This window comes from Netta rufina (genome assembly GCF_964035555.1).
Source record: "Netta rufina genome assembly, chromosome: 3".
Lineage (NCBI taxonomy): Eukaryota > Metazoa > Chordata > Aves > Anseriformes > Anatidae > Netta > Netta rufina.
The window spans coordinates 81,566,888-81,585,200 of NC_140125.1; the positions used below are offsets into that span (position 1 = coordinate 81,566,888).

The 18,313-nt window shown below is 39.8% G+C and overlaps 1 protein-coding gene across 1 annotated transcript in view; it reads right to left on the minus strand.

Annotated features, from left to right (window-relative positions):
* THEMIS (thymocyte selection associated) overlaps positions 1-18,313 on the minus strand; it is a gene marked incomplete at both ends in the record, with an annotated part of 84,994 nt that overhangs the window by 53,768 nt on the left and 12,913 nt on the right. Inside the window, 2 exons of the mRNA XM_084283926.1 lie at positions 2,663-3,121; positions 11,199-11,357. Coding sequence (XP_084140052.1) covers positions 2,663-3,121; positions 11,199-11,357 — 618 coding nt within the window. The remainder of the gene's footprint in view (positions 1-2,662; positions 3,122-11,198; positions 11,358-18,313) is intronic.

The window sequence follows — 18,313 nt, forward strand, 5'->3', positions numbered from 1 at the left end:
AAGTTTTTAATTATCTATTCCTCTTACCAAACACTTTTAATTGAGTACAAGATGTATTTCTATTCTTTTATTTCATAGTAATTTGTGTTTTCTTCTAACAAATGGGTGGGGAAACACTTTTAATTAAAAAGAATGTTTGAACCCATTAACGTAAGAGGTTGTTATGGCGAATCTGGGACAAATAACTTTTTTTATATTTGTAAGAATAAAGAAAGCATCAATAATTATTACAAAATAATATGACTTTTCTTAAAAGGGAAAAACGCTTGTATAACAAAGTCTAAGTTTACTATTACTGAATGAGGAAATTTCCACTATAATGGTCCTCTGTGGATCTCTTGTATTTTTTTCTGAGGCACCTGGTTTTATTTACTATCAGAACTGAGCCATTGTCTTTAACAGTCTGACAGGGAACAACAACACTTTTATCACAACTGAACTTGCAAAATTTTGGATGTAAAATTTCCAAGCTCAAAACTGACTATGCAATTAAGGTTTGTTGAAGAATTTGGCTCCAGATCAGTGGTACCACAGATCGCTGACCAAGGTAGTAAAATTTAACAAGCAAATATTATTTAATGGCTCTCTTCATTAAGACTTACGCTGCATAGACATGCACGCATGTATAGTATATGCTGGTCCCACACTTCCTTGTAGCAGAACATACTAATATTTTATACCTAAAAGTTAGTATCAGACGTATTTTACGTGACAGACTTCTATGAGAGTGATTCAGGATTTGTTTACTCCCACTCTACTTTTCTCATATTAAAACACTCAGGTGACAAATATCCTGACCACCACAAAGAAAAGTCAATGAAGGAGGAACAATTAGAGAAAATGAAAGAGAAAATGAGCAACTCAGGGAGTACAAGAAACAAAAATTTGTTCATTATTAAGAATGAATAAAAATACAGAGGATTCCTGCTCACAGCCTGTGAAAATGTAATCTTCTATCCCTCTTATCAGGAATCCTTTTTATTTAATTGTGGATAGTATTTCTCATACTTTATCTTATGTCTATTTATAGTTCTAAAAATGGTGCAAATGCATTTTTCATCGTCCACAAGAAAGTAGTTAATCATGTACCATGAAACCTACTTTTGAGGTTTGTATTAAATAGTTACTTAGGGCATATTTAATGCTTCTTAAATGTTGAGCACACTATGAAACATAAACAGGCACACAAATAAAATCTACAAATAAAACTCTCATTGGAATATCTGATTGGAAGACAACCGAATACGAAACATTTCTAAATCTTCTAGAAGTTTTTTAGAAACATTAAATTCTTACTGATCCTGAATACATATCTAAATGGTCACAGTAATACACTTAAGTGAATCCAGCTGGAGGAGAGAGGCAAGATCCCTGAATATAGCTAGAGCTGCAGAAAACTAAATATTTTATCTTGTGAAGATATACTTTCCAAACTCACACATTAAACCACATAGCAAGCACCGTGGATATCTCATGAAAAGCATTTAGCAACTATTGTGATAGCAGTCTCTGCTCACTTTTATTTCTTTCTCATGTATTTTATCTCTTTACTTATGTCATTCCCCAGAGAAACTTCCACTGTGAAACTTTCCTGCTTACTATCCTCCTGAGTGATGTATTTCTCTCAGTATTCCATTTTTGTGGAGTTTAGTGGTATGTTTCCAGTAGAAGGAACAGGCAGCAAAACCTTCCCAAAAGCTAAGCTCCTGTCCTCCAAACTCTAACAGGTTGGGTGTATCAACACGAAGAACTGCAGAAATTGTCTAAGTGTTTGGTGCTGTCCTCAGGCAAGGTCAAACATTTTAGTTTAAGCTGATTTTTTGCTTATGTAGGAACCTCAGTTCAGAGAGGGTATGCTATGCAAGCATACATGGGTCATTGCTATAGCTCAGCTATTCAAGTCACAGTAACTCAGGAACATTTCACTGTGCACTTATACCTTCAAATTTTATTTCCACAAATAATTTCAATAACAGGTTTAAACTAAGACCATTGGGAAGAACAGAACCTAACACTTTTAGTGCCACTTTTAAGTGGAACAACTAGAACAGTATTGACTTAAAGATATTGGATTTCTAATTCTTTCCTATTTCCTAAAACCCAGAGGTTTAAGAAATTATCCGTTTATATTCTATCAAAATTTCTTTCCACAATAGAGTAAAGTAATAATGGTGTGCATTCTGCAGAATCCTCAATCTCAAAAACACAGTGCAGTTCCTAAATTGTAGTTGAGTGTGCTATAAAACATACATCTATATATTTTTTCTTTCTCTAGCCAGGGCCATAAATGATCAAGTGGCTTTGCCATGGCTTCTCCATGAGATACAAACAAACAAACAAAATCTGAGAATTTGATTTCCTAAGCTCTGCTTTTCACTATGCAATATGTAACCATTTGAAAGATTATTTAATTGTAGTGTACAGTAAAATGTCAACAGAAAAAAATAATAAGGAAACTATCTGAATTAATATCTGATAAAGGAATAAAAATGGCAATATTATTTTTATCTTTCTGCAACTTGAAACCAGCATCAGTGGCAAATATGGGTAAGGAATTCTCAACCAAACTCAATTTTTTCTGCCTATTTTGAGCAACTTAAGTGTGATTCATTGTACTCTGCTATACAAATAAAACAGATCATTGACTTTAATCTCTACTTACATTTCATTACTGCCTGCACTTCATAGACAGGTGTTAGAATCAAGCAGCCATCAAAGTTATCTGGCAGTGGATTAGAGGAGTCCCACGTATGTAAAGTGTTGGAAAGTTTGACAATCCGGTTTCTGCACCTAGGGATTTTCCATTCTGCAATCTCTTTCAGAGTGTATATTTGATCATCTTCGCATTCATAGAATTTTCCTTCTTGTGAAAGGGGCAAAGTAAAGGAATGAGTCTGGTTGTTTCTGACCACACCACAGTTGACAGCCATTGTTCCATTTACCTCTTCCACAGAGTTGAAGTTGATCTGCTCACCTTGTTTGATAGTGAGGTTTGCCAATTTTATATCCTCAGAGCTGTAGAAGCATGGATGGCCAAATCTTGTTGACCCAATAGCAACTTTTCTTGCAATTTCTTCAATGCTGATATATGGAGTTTTATCTGCCACAACCTTATAAAGACCTAAGAACAGAAAACTTGCATTATTATAAAAAGGAAATGTACAAAACAGGCTGTGCCAAATTTTAGACTGTGCAATAAAAATGGGGAGCAAAGCATATCAAAGAGTTCATGGCTGATAGTTCAGTTGCTAGAAATGTAATTCTACACAGATAACATCAACAATGTGATATAAAGCATAGGGAGCTGGAATTAGCCCTCTGCACTCTGCAACTACTGTATTTCTTACATCCAGCATTTTTACATTTGTGATTCAAAAATAAAATTAAAAAAAAAAAAAAGCACTTTTTTTTTCTTTCTTTCTTTCTTCAGAAACAAAAGATGTGTTATCTTAAGTTCTTATCTTTCTTCCCAGGAAACCAGCCTTTAAGAAATAATTACAGACAAGATATAAGGAAGAGCAACAGAAATGTGATCAGTGAAACACAGGTTGAAGTTTCTCCCTAAACATCAGTATCACATATTCTTCTACATGCAGACTGAGGATTCCAAGACCAAGTATGTTTCAAGAAATAGCACAACTGAAAAAGGAGCATGTAATGATAAGAATGAGCAAGGGAAATTGATCTTAGCATCTGCGATAGCCCAGACCATCAAATGGAGTGATTCACAGTTTGGGTGCTGGAGCACTGTGGCACAAGGCAATTAAAATGCTGAAGTACTGCGAGGCAGGAGATGCATCTGAGCTTCCTTAGCCCCCAGGGACATTATTATTTCATGTTAGTCATGCCCCTTGGAGCTGTCTCATTAGGAGTTCACATCAGAAGAAAAATGTGTACATTTTTATATTTGTGTGAGTGTTTTCACAGAGGAAGATGAAGTGGACAGTTTAGAGGACTAAACAGTAGGGTTTAGCTGAGCTGTATGATTAAGCTCCCTTCTTCCCAAGATGCAGCAGTGTGAATGTTGCCTCATGGCACAGCAACTTTTAAGTTGCAGCTACAGCTGCAGTGACAAAGAAGCCAAGCTCCCAGGGGGATGCCGTGCCTTCTTTCCTGTCTCCCTCCAAAAACAAAAAGCAGAAACCCCATGGCCCCATTGCTCCACATTTTTGCATCCTTTGGACCATACAAAGGGCACTGTATCCTTGTAGTAAGGGAATACTCCCACCTTTGCAGTTATGAAGGAGGAACGTGATGGGGACTCAAGGAATGCTGCTAGAGATATTTTCATGGCAGTTCTACATCTCATAAGTGGTTCACATCATGTAAAAGGGTTTAAGTGCCCCCTTTGCCTCCCTCATCATTTAGTCTGGGAACTGGGGCAACACTGACTACTACTCCCTTTCTGTGGTGAAGGGAAGGATGCCCCAGCAGATACCTGAATCTCAACCAGGCATGACACTGCCAGAACACAGTTTCTGCTAGATGCTGGGAAGATACTCACTCCTATCTCCAGACTTTCCCTTGATTGCAGGTTTGCTTAACAAATTAGATCCAGGGATTGCTTCATTTAAAAATAATCTCCTTTTTTATTTATTTCTCCCACACCTTTTTCCCTACTAAGCTTATCTCCATAAATACATGATCAACAAAATTGTGGAGCCTGTGTGGAAGCAGGGGCGGCACCTTAGGATAATATTCTTTAAAAATGACTTTTTTTTTTTTTTTTCCCTCACAGAATTGCTGTGCTTCTGGCTTCACTGTAACAAAAACTGCTACCTTTACATCATAGCTTTAGTACCCTTCTTGTTAAAGACACAAAAAATCTGTTTGGTGAATAGCTTTCATTTGATTTATCACCAGATTGGGCATGTTTGGTTCTAGGTGTCCCATGAGGCCACTAGTAACTGTGGCAACTAACAGCACTGAGCACTTGTCAGCAGCCTAAACAGCAATAGTCTATTTGATTTACTGCAGAAATAGTCACTAATTGTGCCTATGTAACTGTTGTCTGCAGTTCTGTGCCTTCACACTTGTATGTATGACAGTTAGCTTTTCCTGTGTGAAATTAGTACCCTTGTGGAAATACATCTGCTACATATCGGTCCTCAATGTAGCACTATGGGAAAGTATTCTGACTTTTTTTCCAGCTTTCCTTTTTTAAGGAAGCCACATCCACGAATGCAACTACGCAGATAAAACCTTAGCACATTTCTTTCTCAATGATATTTTTAAAGTTTCCCATAGCTGTTTTTTAATACAATTACTAATAAACAAGTTAGCTACCCCAGTACTAATCACTATTGAAGCTGCCAGTACAGATTGAGACAAATCGATTCATCAGCATTTAGAAAATATCACAGTGACAAGGCACCAATGACAAACTGCAATTGTGGAAAAGACAGCATTCCCAAACAGTGTTCCAATGTCATGCTTTGCAAGCATGGGGTGGGCATCATCTCTTGATAATGCTGAGAGAAAGGAAATAGGAATATTCTTCATTAAAAGTGCATTCAAAGTACATATGATATATCCAAAAGGCAATAACTATGTTTACTCATCTGTGATATAGGTGCATGCCTATTGCCCATAGAAAGCATCCAGAACTACATTAAAATCCTCCATAAACTATGCTAAAAACATTTCCAGTTGAAAGTGTCTGGCAATACACAGGCACAAGAAACCTTCCTCTCCTCTGTAAGTTTGACTCTAAACTCAGGCTTAGTAATTTCCTTGGGACAATGGATATATTTGGAAGACAGCTATTTCAGCAGCAAGCTGATGAACATGCTGGATTGGAAAGCAGTTTTCATATGGAATCAGAATCATCAGTTATCATACAAAACAGATAACTCATTACCCCTAAGGCCCAGGCAGACTGACTGTCAGGGCTGGGAGCAGAAAAATCTTCATCATCTATTCTGCTTGTTTTCTTAATTTCAATAACAGAATGTCTGCATAGACAAATAAAGAACCATGTGGACTTGCATACTTAGCTTCTGTACTGATGGGGCCCGTGAATTAGAGGCCCCTAATAACCACCTGTTTATCTTTATGAACATGTAAAGTTCCATATGTTTCTATCTCTATAGAAAAGAGGTGGATATATAAAAAGTTATTCTGGTGTGATGGGGGAAACCACTGTGGTCCCCATCTAACTGCCATAATCTGTCACAGTATCTTCTCATAAATGTTGTCCTTGCTATGACATATTTATTCATTTTTCATGGGGAAATGTGCTTTAAAAAATGTTATTTGGAACTATTCAGAACCTCATTAAAAACATTATGAATCAAATTACAAAACCAAATGTTTTCCAAACCTAACTTAGCAAAGAATTCTCCAGAGTAGGAGACATATGGCAAGTTTGAGATGCTAAAGTTTGGACGTTTTGAGGTCAAAATAATATTTTTGTGCTCTTCCATAAATCATAAAATGACTGAATCAAATTCACTTAGACTTCCCTGAGAGAGCTTGGTGGACTATTAGGGGGATAGGCAGATGGAAATAGTGGATCTGGAAAGAAGTCCAGCTGGTTTATTGAGAGCTGGCATTGTTGCTCATATAGATCTATCTTCTAAATAATCTGAGATATGACCAAAACACACTGATCCCCATTAGTTGGGGGAAAATTACAGATAGAGACAAGAGTCACTACACATACATAGTAACTACAGGAATGCATAACCTTTGTCACACGCCATGAATCCATATCACCTGGTAGCATTTCACTAGGTGAAGTGCCTGCCTAGCTATAATATCATAATTAGCAAGCCTCAAATCTAACTGCCCCATAATTTTCAAGAAAAATTTTAAGCACTGACTTATGCATACGGGAGTCTGAGAGAATGATTTTTACTGGTATTGGAGAGAAAGGAAGGCCCATAGATCACTTGTTTTGTTCTGTGGGAAAGTATGTTTTTACAGAAGAATGTTTTTACCACCTTTTTACAGAACAATATATGCAGCTCCCTTTTACTGGCTACATAGTGATAAAGCACACCTCTCTGTAGTTTTATAGGCTTCCTGTTTTCAGTCCTAATTAGATTCCTGAAGAAAAGGAGTATCCTTTTTATTCTCTCTTTTTCTTCTTTGCCCAACAGAAAACTGAAAAAAAAAATCAAAAATCAGGCTCACCTAATAGAGCAGCGAGTAGTCTTCAAGTTAAAACTAGCTGAAAGACTTTCTGTCCTAGACTACCAGTCTCTGTTCCCCAAGGTAATGCAGAAGGGGATCATTTCAGTTCCCAACTTCTCTGGAGCTGACTTGGTTATCATTCCTCCACCATCCACACTTCCACCTCCTCTGCTCCAGTGACCTCTTCACATCCTGCCCCAAAGCCAAACCATCACTCTCATCTCACATCTGCTGCTTTTTTTTCCCTTTGCCAAGGATGGTGGGGTTTTCCTTCTTACCACCTTCCCAGTCTGTGCCAACCACATTGACAGTCACAGTAAGACCTCCAGCAGATTGTCAGTCTATGTTCAGCATCACCACTGGAGAGCCATGTGTTAGCAACCACCCTAGCACAGATTCTGGGGATTGATTTTCTCATCATTCCTGTTTTGCGGGGCATTCACTTTGCTAAATGGAAGTCCTTCAGACTGATAGCACTTCAACTCCTATCAAGGTGAGCCTTTCAGTGCCCAACCTCAGCTTTTTCACACATGCATGGCCACAGGCAAGTCTCCTGCTTTGTGGCTTGTGAAGGCTGAGAGCTCAAAGGGGTGCTTGTGCTCAGCTACGTCTGTCAGGTCCTGTAGGAATGAGCAGCAGCAGCTGTCACAGACCTCCTGAAAACAGGGAGAGCTCAACAATATTTTTGCAGAAGAAGGAATATAACAGAACAAAATGAAATCATTTGTGCTGGCACACAGTTCAGGTGTTGTGTAAATTACCTGTCTCTGCTAACTTGTTAGTAGTGAAAATTGTAGTTCAAAATGCTGTTAGATGTAGCAATCGAAGTGTCTAGAGTAAGAGCAGATTTTTATTTTTTTTTTTCAATGTATGAGTACAAAGAATAGCCTGGCCCTCTGAGGCATGAAAAAAGAACAAATTAGAATGAGGAGAAAATGAAATAACATAGATAGCAAACTTGCAGTTGCAGCGTTTTTTCTAATGCAAAGGCCAGATTAGGACTTTATCAAGAATCTGATTTGCCAGAGCAGAAAAAAAAAAGTAAAAAAATCTGTAGACTGCAAATACATTCAGGAAGACAAAGAGCAAGGATCGTTGAGAGCCAATGAGCCTGGTTCTTCTCTCAGAGAGACATTATTCCCAGAGTAACCTAAACAGGCACATGGCTTGCTTACGCCAGTGTGCATACAGTGAAAAGACATATGGTCCCATCGCAGGCAAACGATAACTCACAACAAAGGAAATGGAACATAACATCAAAAAAGAAGGTTTCTTTACATCAGGACTAACAAGAGAGCCCTGTAAGTACAGTGTAAATACAGCGTCAGAGTCTAGAGACCTGTGGATGTTTTTACTGAAGTAATTCAACAACAGTGTAAAAAAGATCATTCATAATCCAGTTCTGTGCTTTGTTGTGGAAATGGGGCAAGCCAGCAATGTTCTTAGACTAGCATCGTATAGTTCAGTTGGAAGGGACCTGCAAAGATCAAGTCCAACTGTCCCATTCAGAGTGTAGCATGTGTACATAATAAGTGACCGCTTCATAAAAGGTTAAGGGTCAAGAAGAAGAGACTGGGACATCTTGACTTTGTAAAACAGACTCATTCTTCAGTGAAAAAATAAATCAAACATATGACAAATTTGCCTCTTACCAGAAAGCTCTTGAATGCACAAGGATACATATACAGAAGGAAACGAGAGAAGTGCTCCCTGTTGGGCTAACAAGAAGCGTCATTATCCCCCTCTTCAGCATTGCTGTTCGGTACCACCCATCATGTGGTGGATAACAATGATAAATTTCAGCAAAAGGAACACTGAATTTATATTTCTAGTGAAATAACTCAGTTTTCTAGAATACCAGTTGGGAGATTACATAAATATGTATGTAAATTGTAGTGATTATACTGAATTTTAAAATATTCTCAACAGGGTAACAACATCCAAATGCCAAGTTGTAAAACTGATCACTTAAATGCAAACAAATCCAAATTCACCAAGTTCAAGCATTTGAAATCACAGGTGGTTCTGTTCTAAAAATCATGAGATTCAACATTAATAAATATAGAATTACTTTTATCACTCAGTTGTGTTGGATATTTTAGGATTCAAATGTTCAAACTCATCTGTCAAACAAAATTTAGAATATAACTTCGTATACGTATGTATATTTTAATGATGATTGTAGAAATGTTAATAATAGCAAAGAAACTTGGAATACAAGAAAAATGCAAGATATCTCGTGAGTTCACAGTATAGCAGTGCTTCAATATCTCTAGATAGCCACAAATAATTAAGATGTCTTTGATGATTACATTTGGGCCCTATCAGTACATGAAAATGACATTCAAAAAAATAATCTTTTAATAAGTGGTCATACAAATGGTTCTGATTCAAAGAATAAGAAAAACATGAAAGTAAATTGAGGATCCACTAGGGAAAAGAAAATGATATATAGGACTACTTCAGAGAGAAATCTGTATTGTGCAGATGGAAAATGAAGGCACGGCAGAAGATACTTTCCTGTGGAATTCAGATGAAACATCACATTCTCATCTGTTTTTACATTTTATTTGCTTCAAGAAGTGTGTCTTGTCTCCCGCTGCAGAAAAAGCAAATGCCAGTTTGGGTTCTGGCATGACCTAAACAGTATATATGCACGTGCACACAATCTCACGTGCACTGCAATACAGTAGAAGAACATCAGTGATGTTACTAAGTCACTCACATACTGGAAAATATCCACATTACACTTCCTTGAGCAGCATCAGCTTAGCCTCCCACATGGTCACATTAAAATACAATTTAAATTAAATGCTTACATGCTATTTTTCTCTATAAAACTACAGCTCATTTTATAGATTAGCTAGATTGCTGGCCCAAAGTGAATTCTGGATGTGATCTCAGGCTCTTGAGGACTGCGGTACTATCATATGTGCTCTGCCCCCACATCTCTCACTCTCAGGTGTCCCATAACTTCTGTCCCAGGCACACATGGGCTCCCTCCTGCACATACCACTTCCTCTTCACACTGCTGGCTGCTTTCCAGCCTCTTCAACTCCTCTGCTGCTACTACCTCTGCTGCCTACAAGACTCCCAGCTTATGAAATGCCCTACATATCTATACTTGTTGGGTTGTGGTCCTCATCTGATGGACCAACTGACTGTCAGCTCCAGTGCCTGTTCCTCATATATCAAATCTTTACCCTTCTCTTATGCTCCTAAGTACAACATTTTTCTACAAGTTTCCCAACCTGATTTGCCCCCTTCCTACACACATACAACCAATACTTCCTCCACTGCATTTCAGTCACTTCCCTATTTAACACAGCTGGGCCCTTAAAGCAGGTGAATTGAGATGAAAGCTGAATTGAATAATGAATTAGAATGACATGTGTGATGAACTAAGTAGCCCAGGTGCAGTATTGTCCACTTCTGCCTGACAGGCCACATGATCGGAGGATGATATTTTCATTTTGAATATCAAGTCAGTATGAGATGCAAAATATCTTTAGTCCATGCTCCAAAATGTAGGTATTTGGGTAATTCTTTATATATTTTCCTCTAATATTGTTTCCAGTCCTGTAGCAGCCACTTTGGCCACTGGAATTATAATAACTAATAATAAATAAATAAATAAATAAAAACATAAGAAAGTATTTGTAATCTTTTCTATTCAAAATAATAAAATAATTATACACTAAAAATAATGGAATTATATTCTGTACACAAGACAATGAAAATAGCTCAAAGTTTGGCAAAGTCACAAATAACTGAGAAGACAGCTTTGTAACGATTCTGACACTGAGTGACCTCAAGTATAGAAAGCATTCTTACCGAACATTATAACATTAATAATTTCTATTCAGGCACAAAAGAGAACTCTAAGGGTGGAAATTTAAAAATGAGTGGATTGTGTCTTGTGCCATCTGATAAAATTGTATCCTTGACAGATGAGATGTAACCTCAAACAAATATCAATCAAGGCAGCAGATCAATAAAATGCACAAAGGTGATTATTCAGGGTTATAATTCCTCAAAAACGTATTCATGAAATACTGTACCAGGAAAATTTAGAGGTAATTCCACTTTGGCAGAAAACTGGCTGTCTTCATTATTCTCACAGATACTTGCTATGAGCTTATTAATTTTGAAACCAGTAACTTTAATCACTTCTCCTGTTGACAGGCAGCATTCATTTCCAAACATCTCATAGATGGAACCTGAAAAGTAAATCAAAAGAAAAGAAAAGTGTTCAACATTTTATCACTTTTTCAAGTATCTTTCTCTCTTTGAATGAAAGTAAAAACACTTAAAATAAGTTATATGAAATATTCTTATCCTACAGTAACTAGTCAAATCTTCACTTTCTCCCCTAAAGATTATAAGAAAATTCATCTTGTGACTTCAGTGATCTTGGAAGTGATCTTCACTGATCTAGTATGCACTGTCCTTAGATGTGTGTAAGGACATTAAGGTTTGAAGAACTTGCATTTCAAAGTTGTAAAACCAAAACATAATGAGGCAGAGCATAGACTACCTGGGTCATAAGGAGCTGCCTCGTGAAATCAGCAGGTGGTGGAATCTGGGCAGGAAAGGTGCCTCTGCACAGCACAGGACACACCATAGAAAACAATAGACTGCAACAGAAGACAAAAACTATAGACCCTACAAGGTACCCAGGGAGAGGCCAGGAGACATCAAAGTGAAATCAACATTTGAGATTTCCATAGTAACAGGAAATCTGAAGAAAGTGAAAGAAAATTGAAGGCTGGTAAATTAACAGTGGTAATCCCTGCCCCATGCTGAAACAAGCCTATTGATTCTTTCCTGGAAGAAAAGGAAAAAAAAAAATAATCCTTTTTTTTCTTGTGATGTTCAGAAGATTGAGTTCAGGAACAAAGCAATCCAACTAAGCATCTCAGAGATTCCTCAACACAATCTGGAACTGCCGCTTGCCCTGCCAAAAACACCCTCCATTCTCCATACTAGCTGTGGTCCATCTTTGATGTTTCAGAAGTGCATGTGTGTTGGGGGTGTGGAGGGTGAGGGGAATAATAAAGCAAAATCATAACAAAAGCCAAGTTATGCAGAAGGGAAATTCTTCCTGGTCCCTGCAGAAGATTAGCAGAAGCTTTGAGGCACAGGATTAATTAATTATATATGAAGGCAGTGCAGCAAACACATGGCGATTAAGTCTTTTTTCAGCTACGTTTGTAGATAGCATTACTTTGAACAAAAAAGCCTCTCATCAGAAATGTTAACTTTAATTCTAACTTCTATTCTTCTGATGCAGTGCATTTCCTTCTATGAACTTATCAAGCTCTATCCTGAACCGATATGGAAGTGTGGTGCTTGGAATCTCATCTCAGAATTTCATTTCCCTCATGGTGAGAAACCTTATTCTCATTTCCACTCCTAATTTATTGGTGACTGTATTCCTTTGCTCTGCTACTAACATTGTACTGCTATTTAAAATATTTCTGTTTTACTCATTTCCATTTCTCTTTTTCCCAAAGTGCTTCCAAGGTTAATTTTACCCTGTTTCTAGTCACATTTTTAACAAAAATCTAAAAGAAACAAATTCTCTTCATCTCCTCTGACAAGACAAATTTTTGTTCCCACAATCCTCTGTGGAGAACAATCAGACTTGTTAGCATCACTGATAAGCACCAGCCTTAGGCAAAGGGGAACTGAGCAGCTTGCTCTTATTTATCTCTTAGACAAACTTTGTGGGTAGAGATCTGCAAGCTTGGTATGAGAGGTTGCGGAGGGGGGGAGTCTTGTGTTGGTGGGATAGCCCTGTTTTGGCAGCAGAACAGAATCTTGAGGGCCATGGTGCCCAAGTGAAACCTTTTGCTTCATTATGTGTAAAATGAAGTTAACACCCTGAATATGATAATGAGCTTAATGAATTATATGCTAAACATATATGACTATAGTGTTTGACTCTTCACCCAAATCATGTTAAATGTCACCCCTGGAGAGGGAATGGATAAGGTTAGGATATAATAGAGTGCTAAGAGTCCATGGGGAAAAAAAAAAAAAAAAAAGAAAAAAAAAAGTTAGGAAAAAAAAAAGAGAGAGAGAGAGAGAGAGCAAGGAAAAAAGAGCTGCTGGGGAGGAAGAACTGGAAACCTAGTAGGGGCAGCTGATGGGCTGTGCTCCTTCTTCACCAAAACAGGGACACTTTCTTGGTAAGTTCTGCGCCTTCACCCTTTGATGAGGAATACCTGGGATAGCATTTTGCCAGCACTGTTATCATATATTAGCACTATTGCAATAAGTGTGTTTAGCAACAGCAATTCCCAATCTGTTATGTCTGTCACCTTATTAAGTTCAACATTGTGAAGCTCATTCAAAGCCCTTAGCAGGGCTTTGAAATAAACAAGTGTTTTACTCTCATAAGTCCTCCTTTAATACAACAGCTTCTAATAGCCCTTTCTTGCATCTTGTTCAGTTGAAACTCCTGTCTTTTTCTTTCATCCCTTTTAACCTAGGTAGCCAGAATGGTCTCAGGCAATGACGGATATTTAAAATCTGACCTCTGGTTATATATAGCAATCAATAATTTAGATAGCCTGTACTGAAATATTGCCATTGCCTCCAGAACTTACTTCCCACAGAAAGTAACAATCTCTACTCTAAAGCTTTCCTTGTAGGTGGGGAGGAAAAAAAAAAAAAAAAAAGAAAAAAGTTTTTTTTTTTTTTCCTAAGTGTAATATCAAAAATGCAACTATTAACCCAGCAATTTTCCTAAGGCTTACTCAATATCAGTTCCAGTCACTCTGAGTATAAGACATATTTATCAACTTTGCTACAGTGCTTTCAGGCAACAAGCACTTGGCCACCACCTTGACCTCACTGGAAGACCAACCTGAGCAAAAGTCACCCTCGTATTAGCCTAAATCTCAAAGCCTGAGAAGAGCACCACAAACTAATAGGTTTGTGTCAGCACAGGAGAATGAACAAGAGTAACATGAAGCAACCGATGGAGTTCACTCCATCAGGAAAATACACCCAGGAAAACCTGCAAACCTTTCTGTTGCTTGTGCTATCCTCTCACAATTAAGATGGACACCAGGGAATCTCCAGCTGCTCCCCTGAAGAAGACAGATATAAATGTAGTTTTTAACCCTATGCAGAAGGAACCTAAGCAAAAAATCCAAATAAAAATTAAATATATATATATATATAAATACAAATAAAAATAAAAGCACGTGGCAGATGCTTTCAGAAGACTGAATGTACAACATTGCCTGATTTCCCTTCCAACTGGTGAGGCCACACCTTGAGTACTGTGTTCAGTTTTGGGCCCCTCGCTACAAGAAGGACATCAAAGTGCTCGAGCGAGTCCAGAGAAGGGCAACAAAGCTGGTGAGGGGTCTGGAGAACCAGTCTTACGAGGAGCTGCTGAGGAAGCTGGGATTGTTCAGCCTGGAGAAAAGGAGGCTCAGGGTGACCTTAATCACACTCTATAGGTACCTTAAAGGAGGCTGTAGCGAGGTGGGGGTTGGTCTATTCTCCCATATGCCTGGTGAAAGGATGAGGGGGAATGGGCTAAAGTTGCACAAGGGGAGGTTTAAGTTAGCATTAGGAAGAACTTCTTTATCGAAAGGGTTGTTAGGCATTGGAATAGGTTGCCCAGGGAAGTGGTTGAGTCACCATCCCTGGAGGTCTTTAAAAGACATTTAGATGTAGAGCTTAGTGGTATGGTTTAGTGGAGGACTTGTTAGGTCAGAGGTTGGACTAGGTGATCTTGGAGGTCTCTTCCAACTTAGATGATTCTGTGATTCTGTGTAATATAGGACGAAGGGGACTACTGTACTCAGACTCTAAACTTCCCCAGAAGGCTACTTCCTGTTGCACACCAGGATGGCAATTAGCACATAGTTCTGGATTACAGTGCCACACAAATACTAACCACAGCCAAGTGAACGAACATGCTGTTTATGCATTCTTTCAACCAGTCTAGTACCAACCAGAAGATCAAGAGAGTTTTAACTATAAAACAACAATCTAGTTTTCTTATTGTAAAGATACTGCATAGTTGTTTTCTCTCCCCTTAGCCCCTGAGCAATTCAACACCGACTAACCCAGCTTTCTCTGCTAGATATTGTTACAGTTCCTATTGGCAGCGTAGCTGCTGCTCTAATAAACACATGAGGAATTATCATAGCTCTCTTGCTTTAGCTGAGCTCTCTAGGATATTTTATGACAGTCAGAAAAGAGTTTGTGCAATACTTATTACATATGAGAGTGAGAGGGAGAGAAAATTGAGCAGCCTCAAAGAGAGTAGTATTCCTTTTGTGCTGAACCACCTCACTCCTCACATAAGACGCAGCAGAAATCACAAGCAACCATGATATTTTGAGGTACGGGGAATCCCAAAGGACCCCACATGATGAGCTCTGCATTACAGAAACATCAAAAAATGAGCAAAGAATTCCAATATTCTCACTCTTGAACAAATATTTGCAAAAACATGTTCAAAATGGGAGCTCATGGCTTCCAGAGGCTTTATTTATTTATTTATTTTTTATTCAGCGCAGATTTAGACACAGAGTCTCCAGATTACCTCACTTGAAAATAGACCCCAGGAAAACATTTAGCATATTGAAAGTAACTCCACTGTCTAATTACAGGCTTCGGGCACATTTACTTTCATCTCTGCTAGTCAGCCTTCGCAAGCACTGCCTTCGATCCACCTGGGACCCGCCGTGCACCCACACAGTGGCGGTGCTACTCTGTAAGAGCACAGGCATTGAGCGGTGAGGGTTCAGTGGCCTCGCTGCCTTGGGGAGATTAGTAAATAATATGGTAGATTCAGTAAAGCAAACCAAGTAACTGCTGTGAGGGGAAGAAGGGAAGAGTTAAGAGGCTGATCCTCTCCAGAAAATGCTGTGATTGATGAAGATTTAACCACTACTTCAGCCTGTATCTGCAGCAGAGTGGAAAATAAAGAAGGGAGGCAGAGGAGGGTCCTGCTTCTGGTTATGGCTGGTTCTAAAGGACTTACTACTTTCATCAGGTTTGCTTTTCCTCAGGCACACTATCTTTACTACAGATTGTACTGCAGAGAGTTTGAGAAGTACAGCCCTCCACCACACAATAGAAAGTATAAGCAGAGCTTGCAAAAAAGTGAAAACACTTTTAAGTTAGTGGTGAGTCTGAGGTTTCAGAACCAATCTAACAGTATCCATGAGAAGAGACTAGATACACCAAACACTCAAAAACAGATGACTGAATGGCCCAAAAATTTGCCTTTGACAAAGCAAGAAAAAATTGCCAAACATGAGAAATGCAAATAACATACAAGGGGTGAACAGCAGCCTGGCACTGTAGAGATGGCAGAAAGTCTAAAAAAGTACAAGAAAAGGGTAAAATACACAAGAAAGGAAAATCTGCACTTATAAAAGAGACAAAATACCTGAGGCAGGACAAGCATATGGAGTTCAAGCTGTAGTCTACAAAAAGCATTACATGGAGCTGCAGGCTCAGTTTGAAACATCAAGGGCCAAGATAATGCATTCAGAAAAAGATGGATTATAAACACCAGACTGCAAAACACCAAGGAAAGTGCACAGAATAGACACACAGGGCTGTCACAGCACCTTAACTCCCAAGGTCTTTCATCTGAGCAAAAATATAATGCTGGGGAAAACAAATGGATTGACATTCTAAAAGCACCAGTTCTAGGAAAAATGTGAAAAAGGAAAAGGGAAGGGAAGGGAAGGGAAGGGAAGGAAGGGAAGGGAAGGGAAGGGAAGGGAAGGGAAGGGAAGGGAAGGGAAGGGAAGGGAAGGGAAGGGAAGGGAAAAGGGAAGGGAAGGGAAAAGGGAAGGGAAGGGAAAAGGGAAGGGAAGGGAAGGGAAGGGAAGGGAAGGGAAGGGAAGGGAAGGGAAGGGAAGGGAAGGGAAGGGAAGGGAAGGGAAGGGAAGGGAAGGGAAGGGAAGGAAGGGAAGGGAAGGGAAGGGAAGGGAAGGGAAGGGAAGGGAAAAGGGAAGGAAAAGGGAAGGGAAGGGAAGGGAAGGGAGAAGGGAAGGGAGAAGGGAAGGGAAGGGAGAAGGGAAGGGAAGGGAAGGGAAGGGAAGGGAAGGGAAGGGAAGGGAAGGGAAGGGAAGGGAAGGGAAGGGAAGGGAAGGGAAGGGAAGGGAAGGGAAGGGAAGGGAAGGGAAGGGAAGGGAAAAGGGAAAAGGGAAAAGGGAAAAGGGAAAAGGGAAAAGGGAAAAGGGAAAAGGGAAAGGGAAAAGGGAAAAGGGAAAAGGGAAAAGGGAAAAGGGAAAAGGGAAAAGGGAAAAGGGAAGGGAAGGAAAGGGAAAAGGGAAGGGAAGGAAGGGAGGGAAGGGAAGGAAGGGAAGGGAAGGGAAGGGAAGGGAAGGGAAGGGAAGGGAAGGGAAGGGAAGGAAGGGAAGGGAAGGGAAGGAAGGGAAGGGAAGGGAAGGGAAGGGAAGGGGGGAAGGAAGGGAAGGGAAGGGAAGGGAAGGGAAGGGAAGGGAAGGGAAGGGAAGGGAAGGGAAGGGAAGGGAAGGGAAGGAAGGGAAGGGAAGGGAAGGGAAGGGAAGGGAAGGGAAGGGAAGGGAAGGGAAGGGAAGGGAAGGAAGGGAAGGGAAGGGAAGGGAAGGGAAGGGAAGGGAAGGGAAGGGAAGGAAGGGAAGGGAAGGAAGGGGAAGGGAAAAGGGAAGGGAAAAGGGAAGGGAAAGGGAAGGGAAGGGAAGGGAAGGGAAAAGGGAAGGGAAAAGGGAAGGGAAAAGGGAAGGGAAAAGGGAAGGGAAGGAAGGGAAGGGAAGGGAAGGGAAGGGAAGGAAGGGAAGGGAAGGGAAGGGAAGGGAAGGGAAGGGAAGGGAAGGGAAGGAAGGGAAGGGAAGGGAAGGGAAGGGAAGGGAAGGGAAGGAAGGGAAGGGAAGGGAAAAGGGAAGGGAAAAGGGAAGGGAAAAGGGAAGGGAAAAGGGAAGGGAAGGGAAGGGAAGGGAAGGGAAGGGAAAGGGAAGGGAAGGGAAGGGAAGGGGAAGGGAAGGGAAGGGAAGGGAAGGGAAGGGAAGGGAAGGGAAGGGAAGGGAAGGGAAGGGAAGGGAAGGGAAGGGAAGGGAAGGGAAGGAAGGGAAGGGAAGGGAAGGGAAGGGAAGGGAAGGGAAGGGAAGGGAAGGGAAGGGAAAAGGGAAGGGAAGGGAAGGGAAAA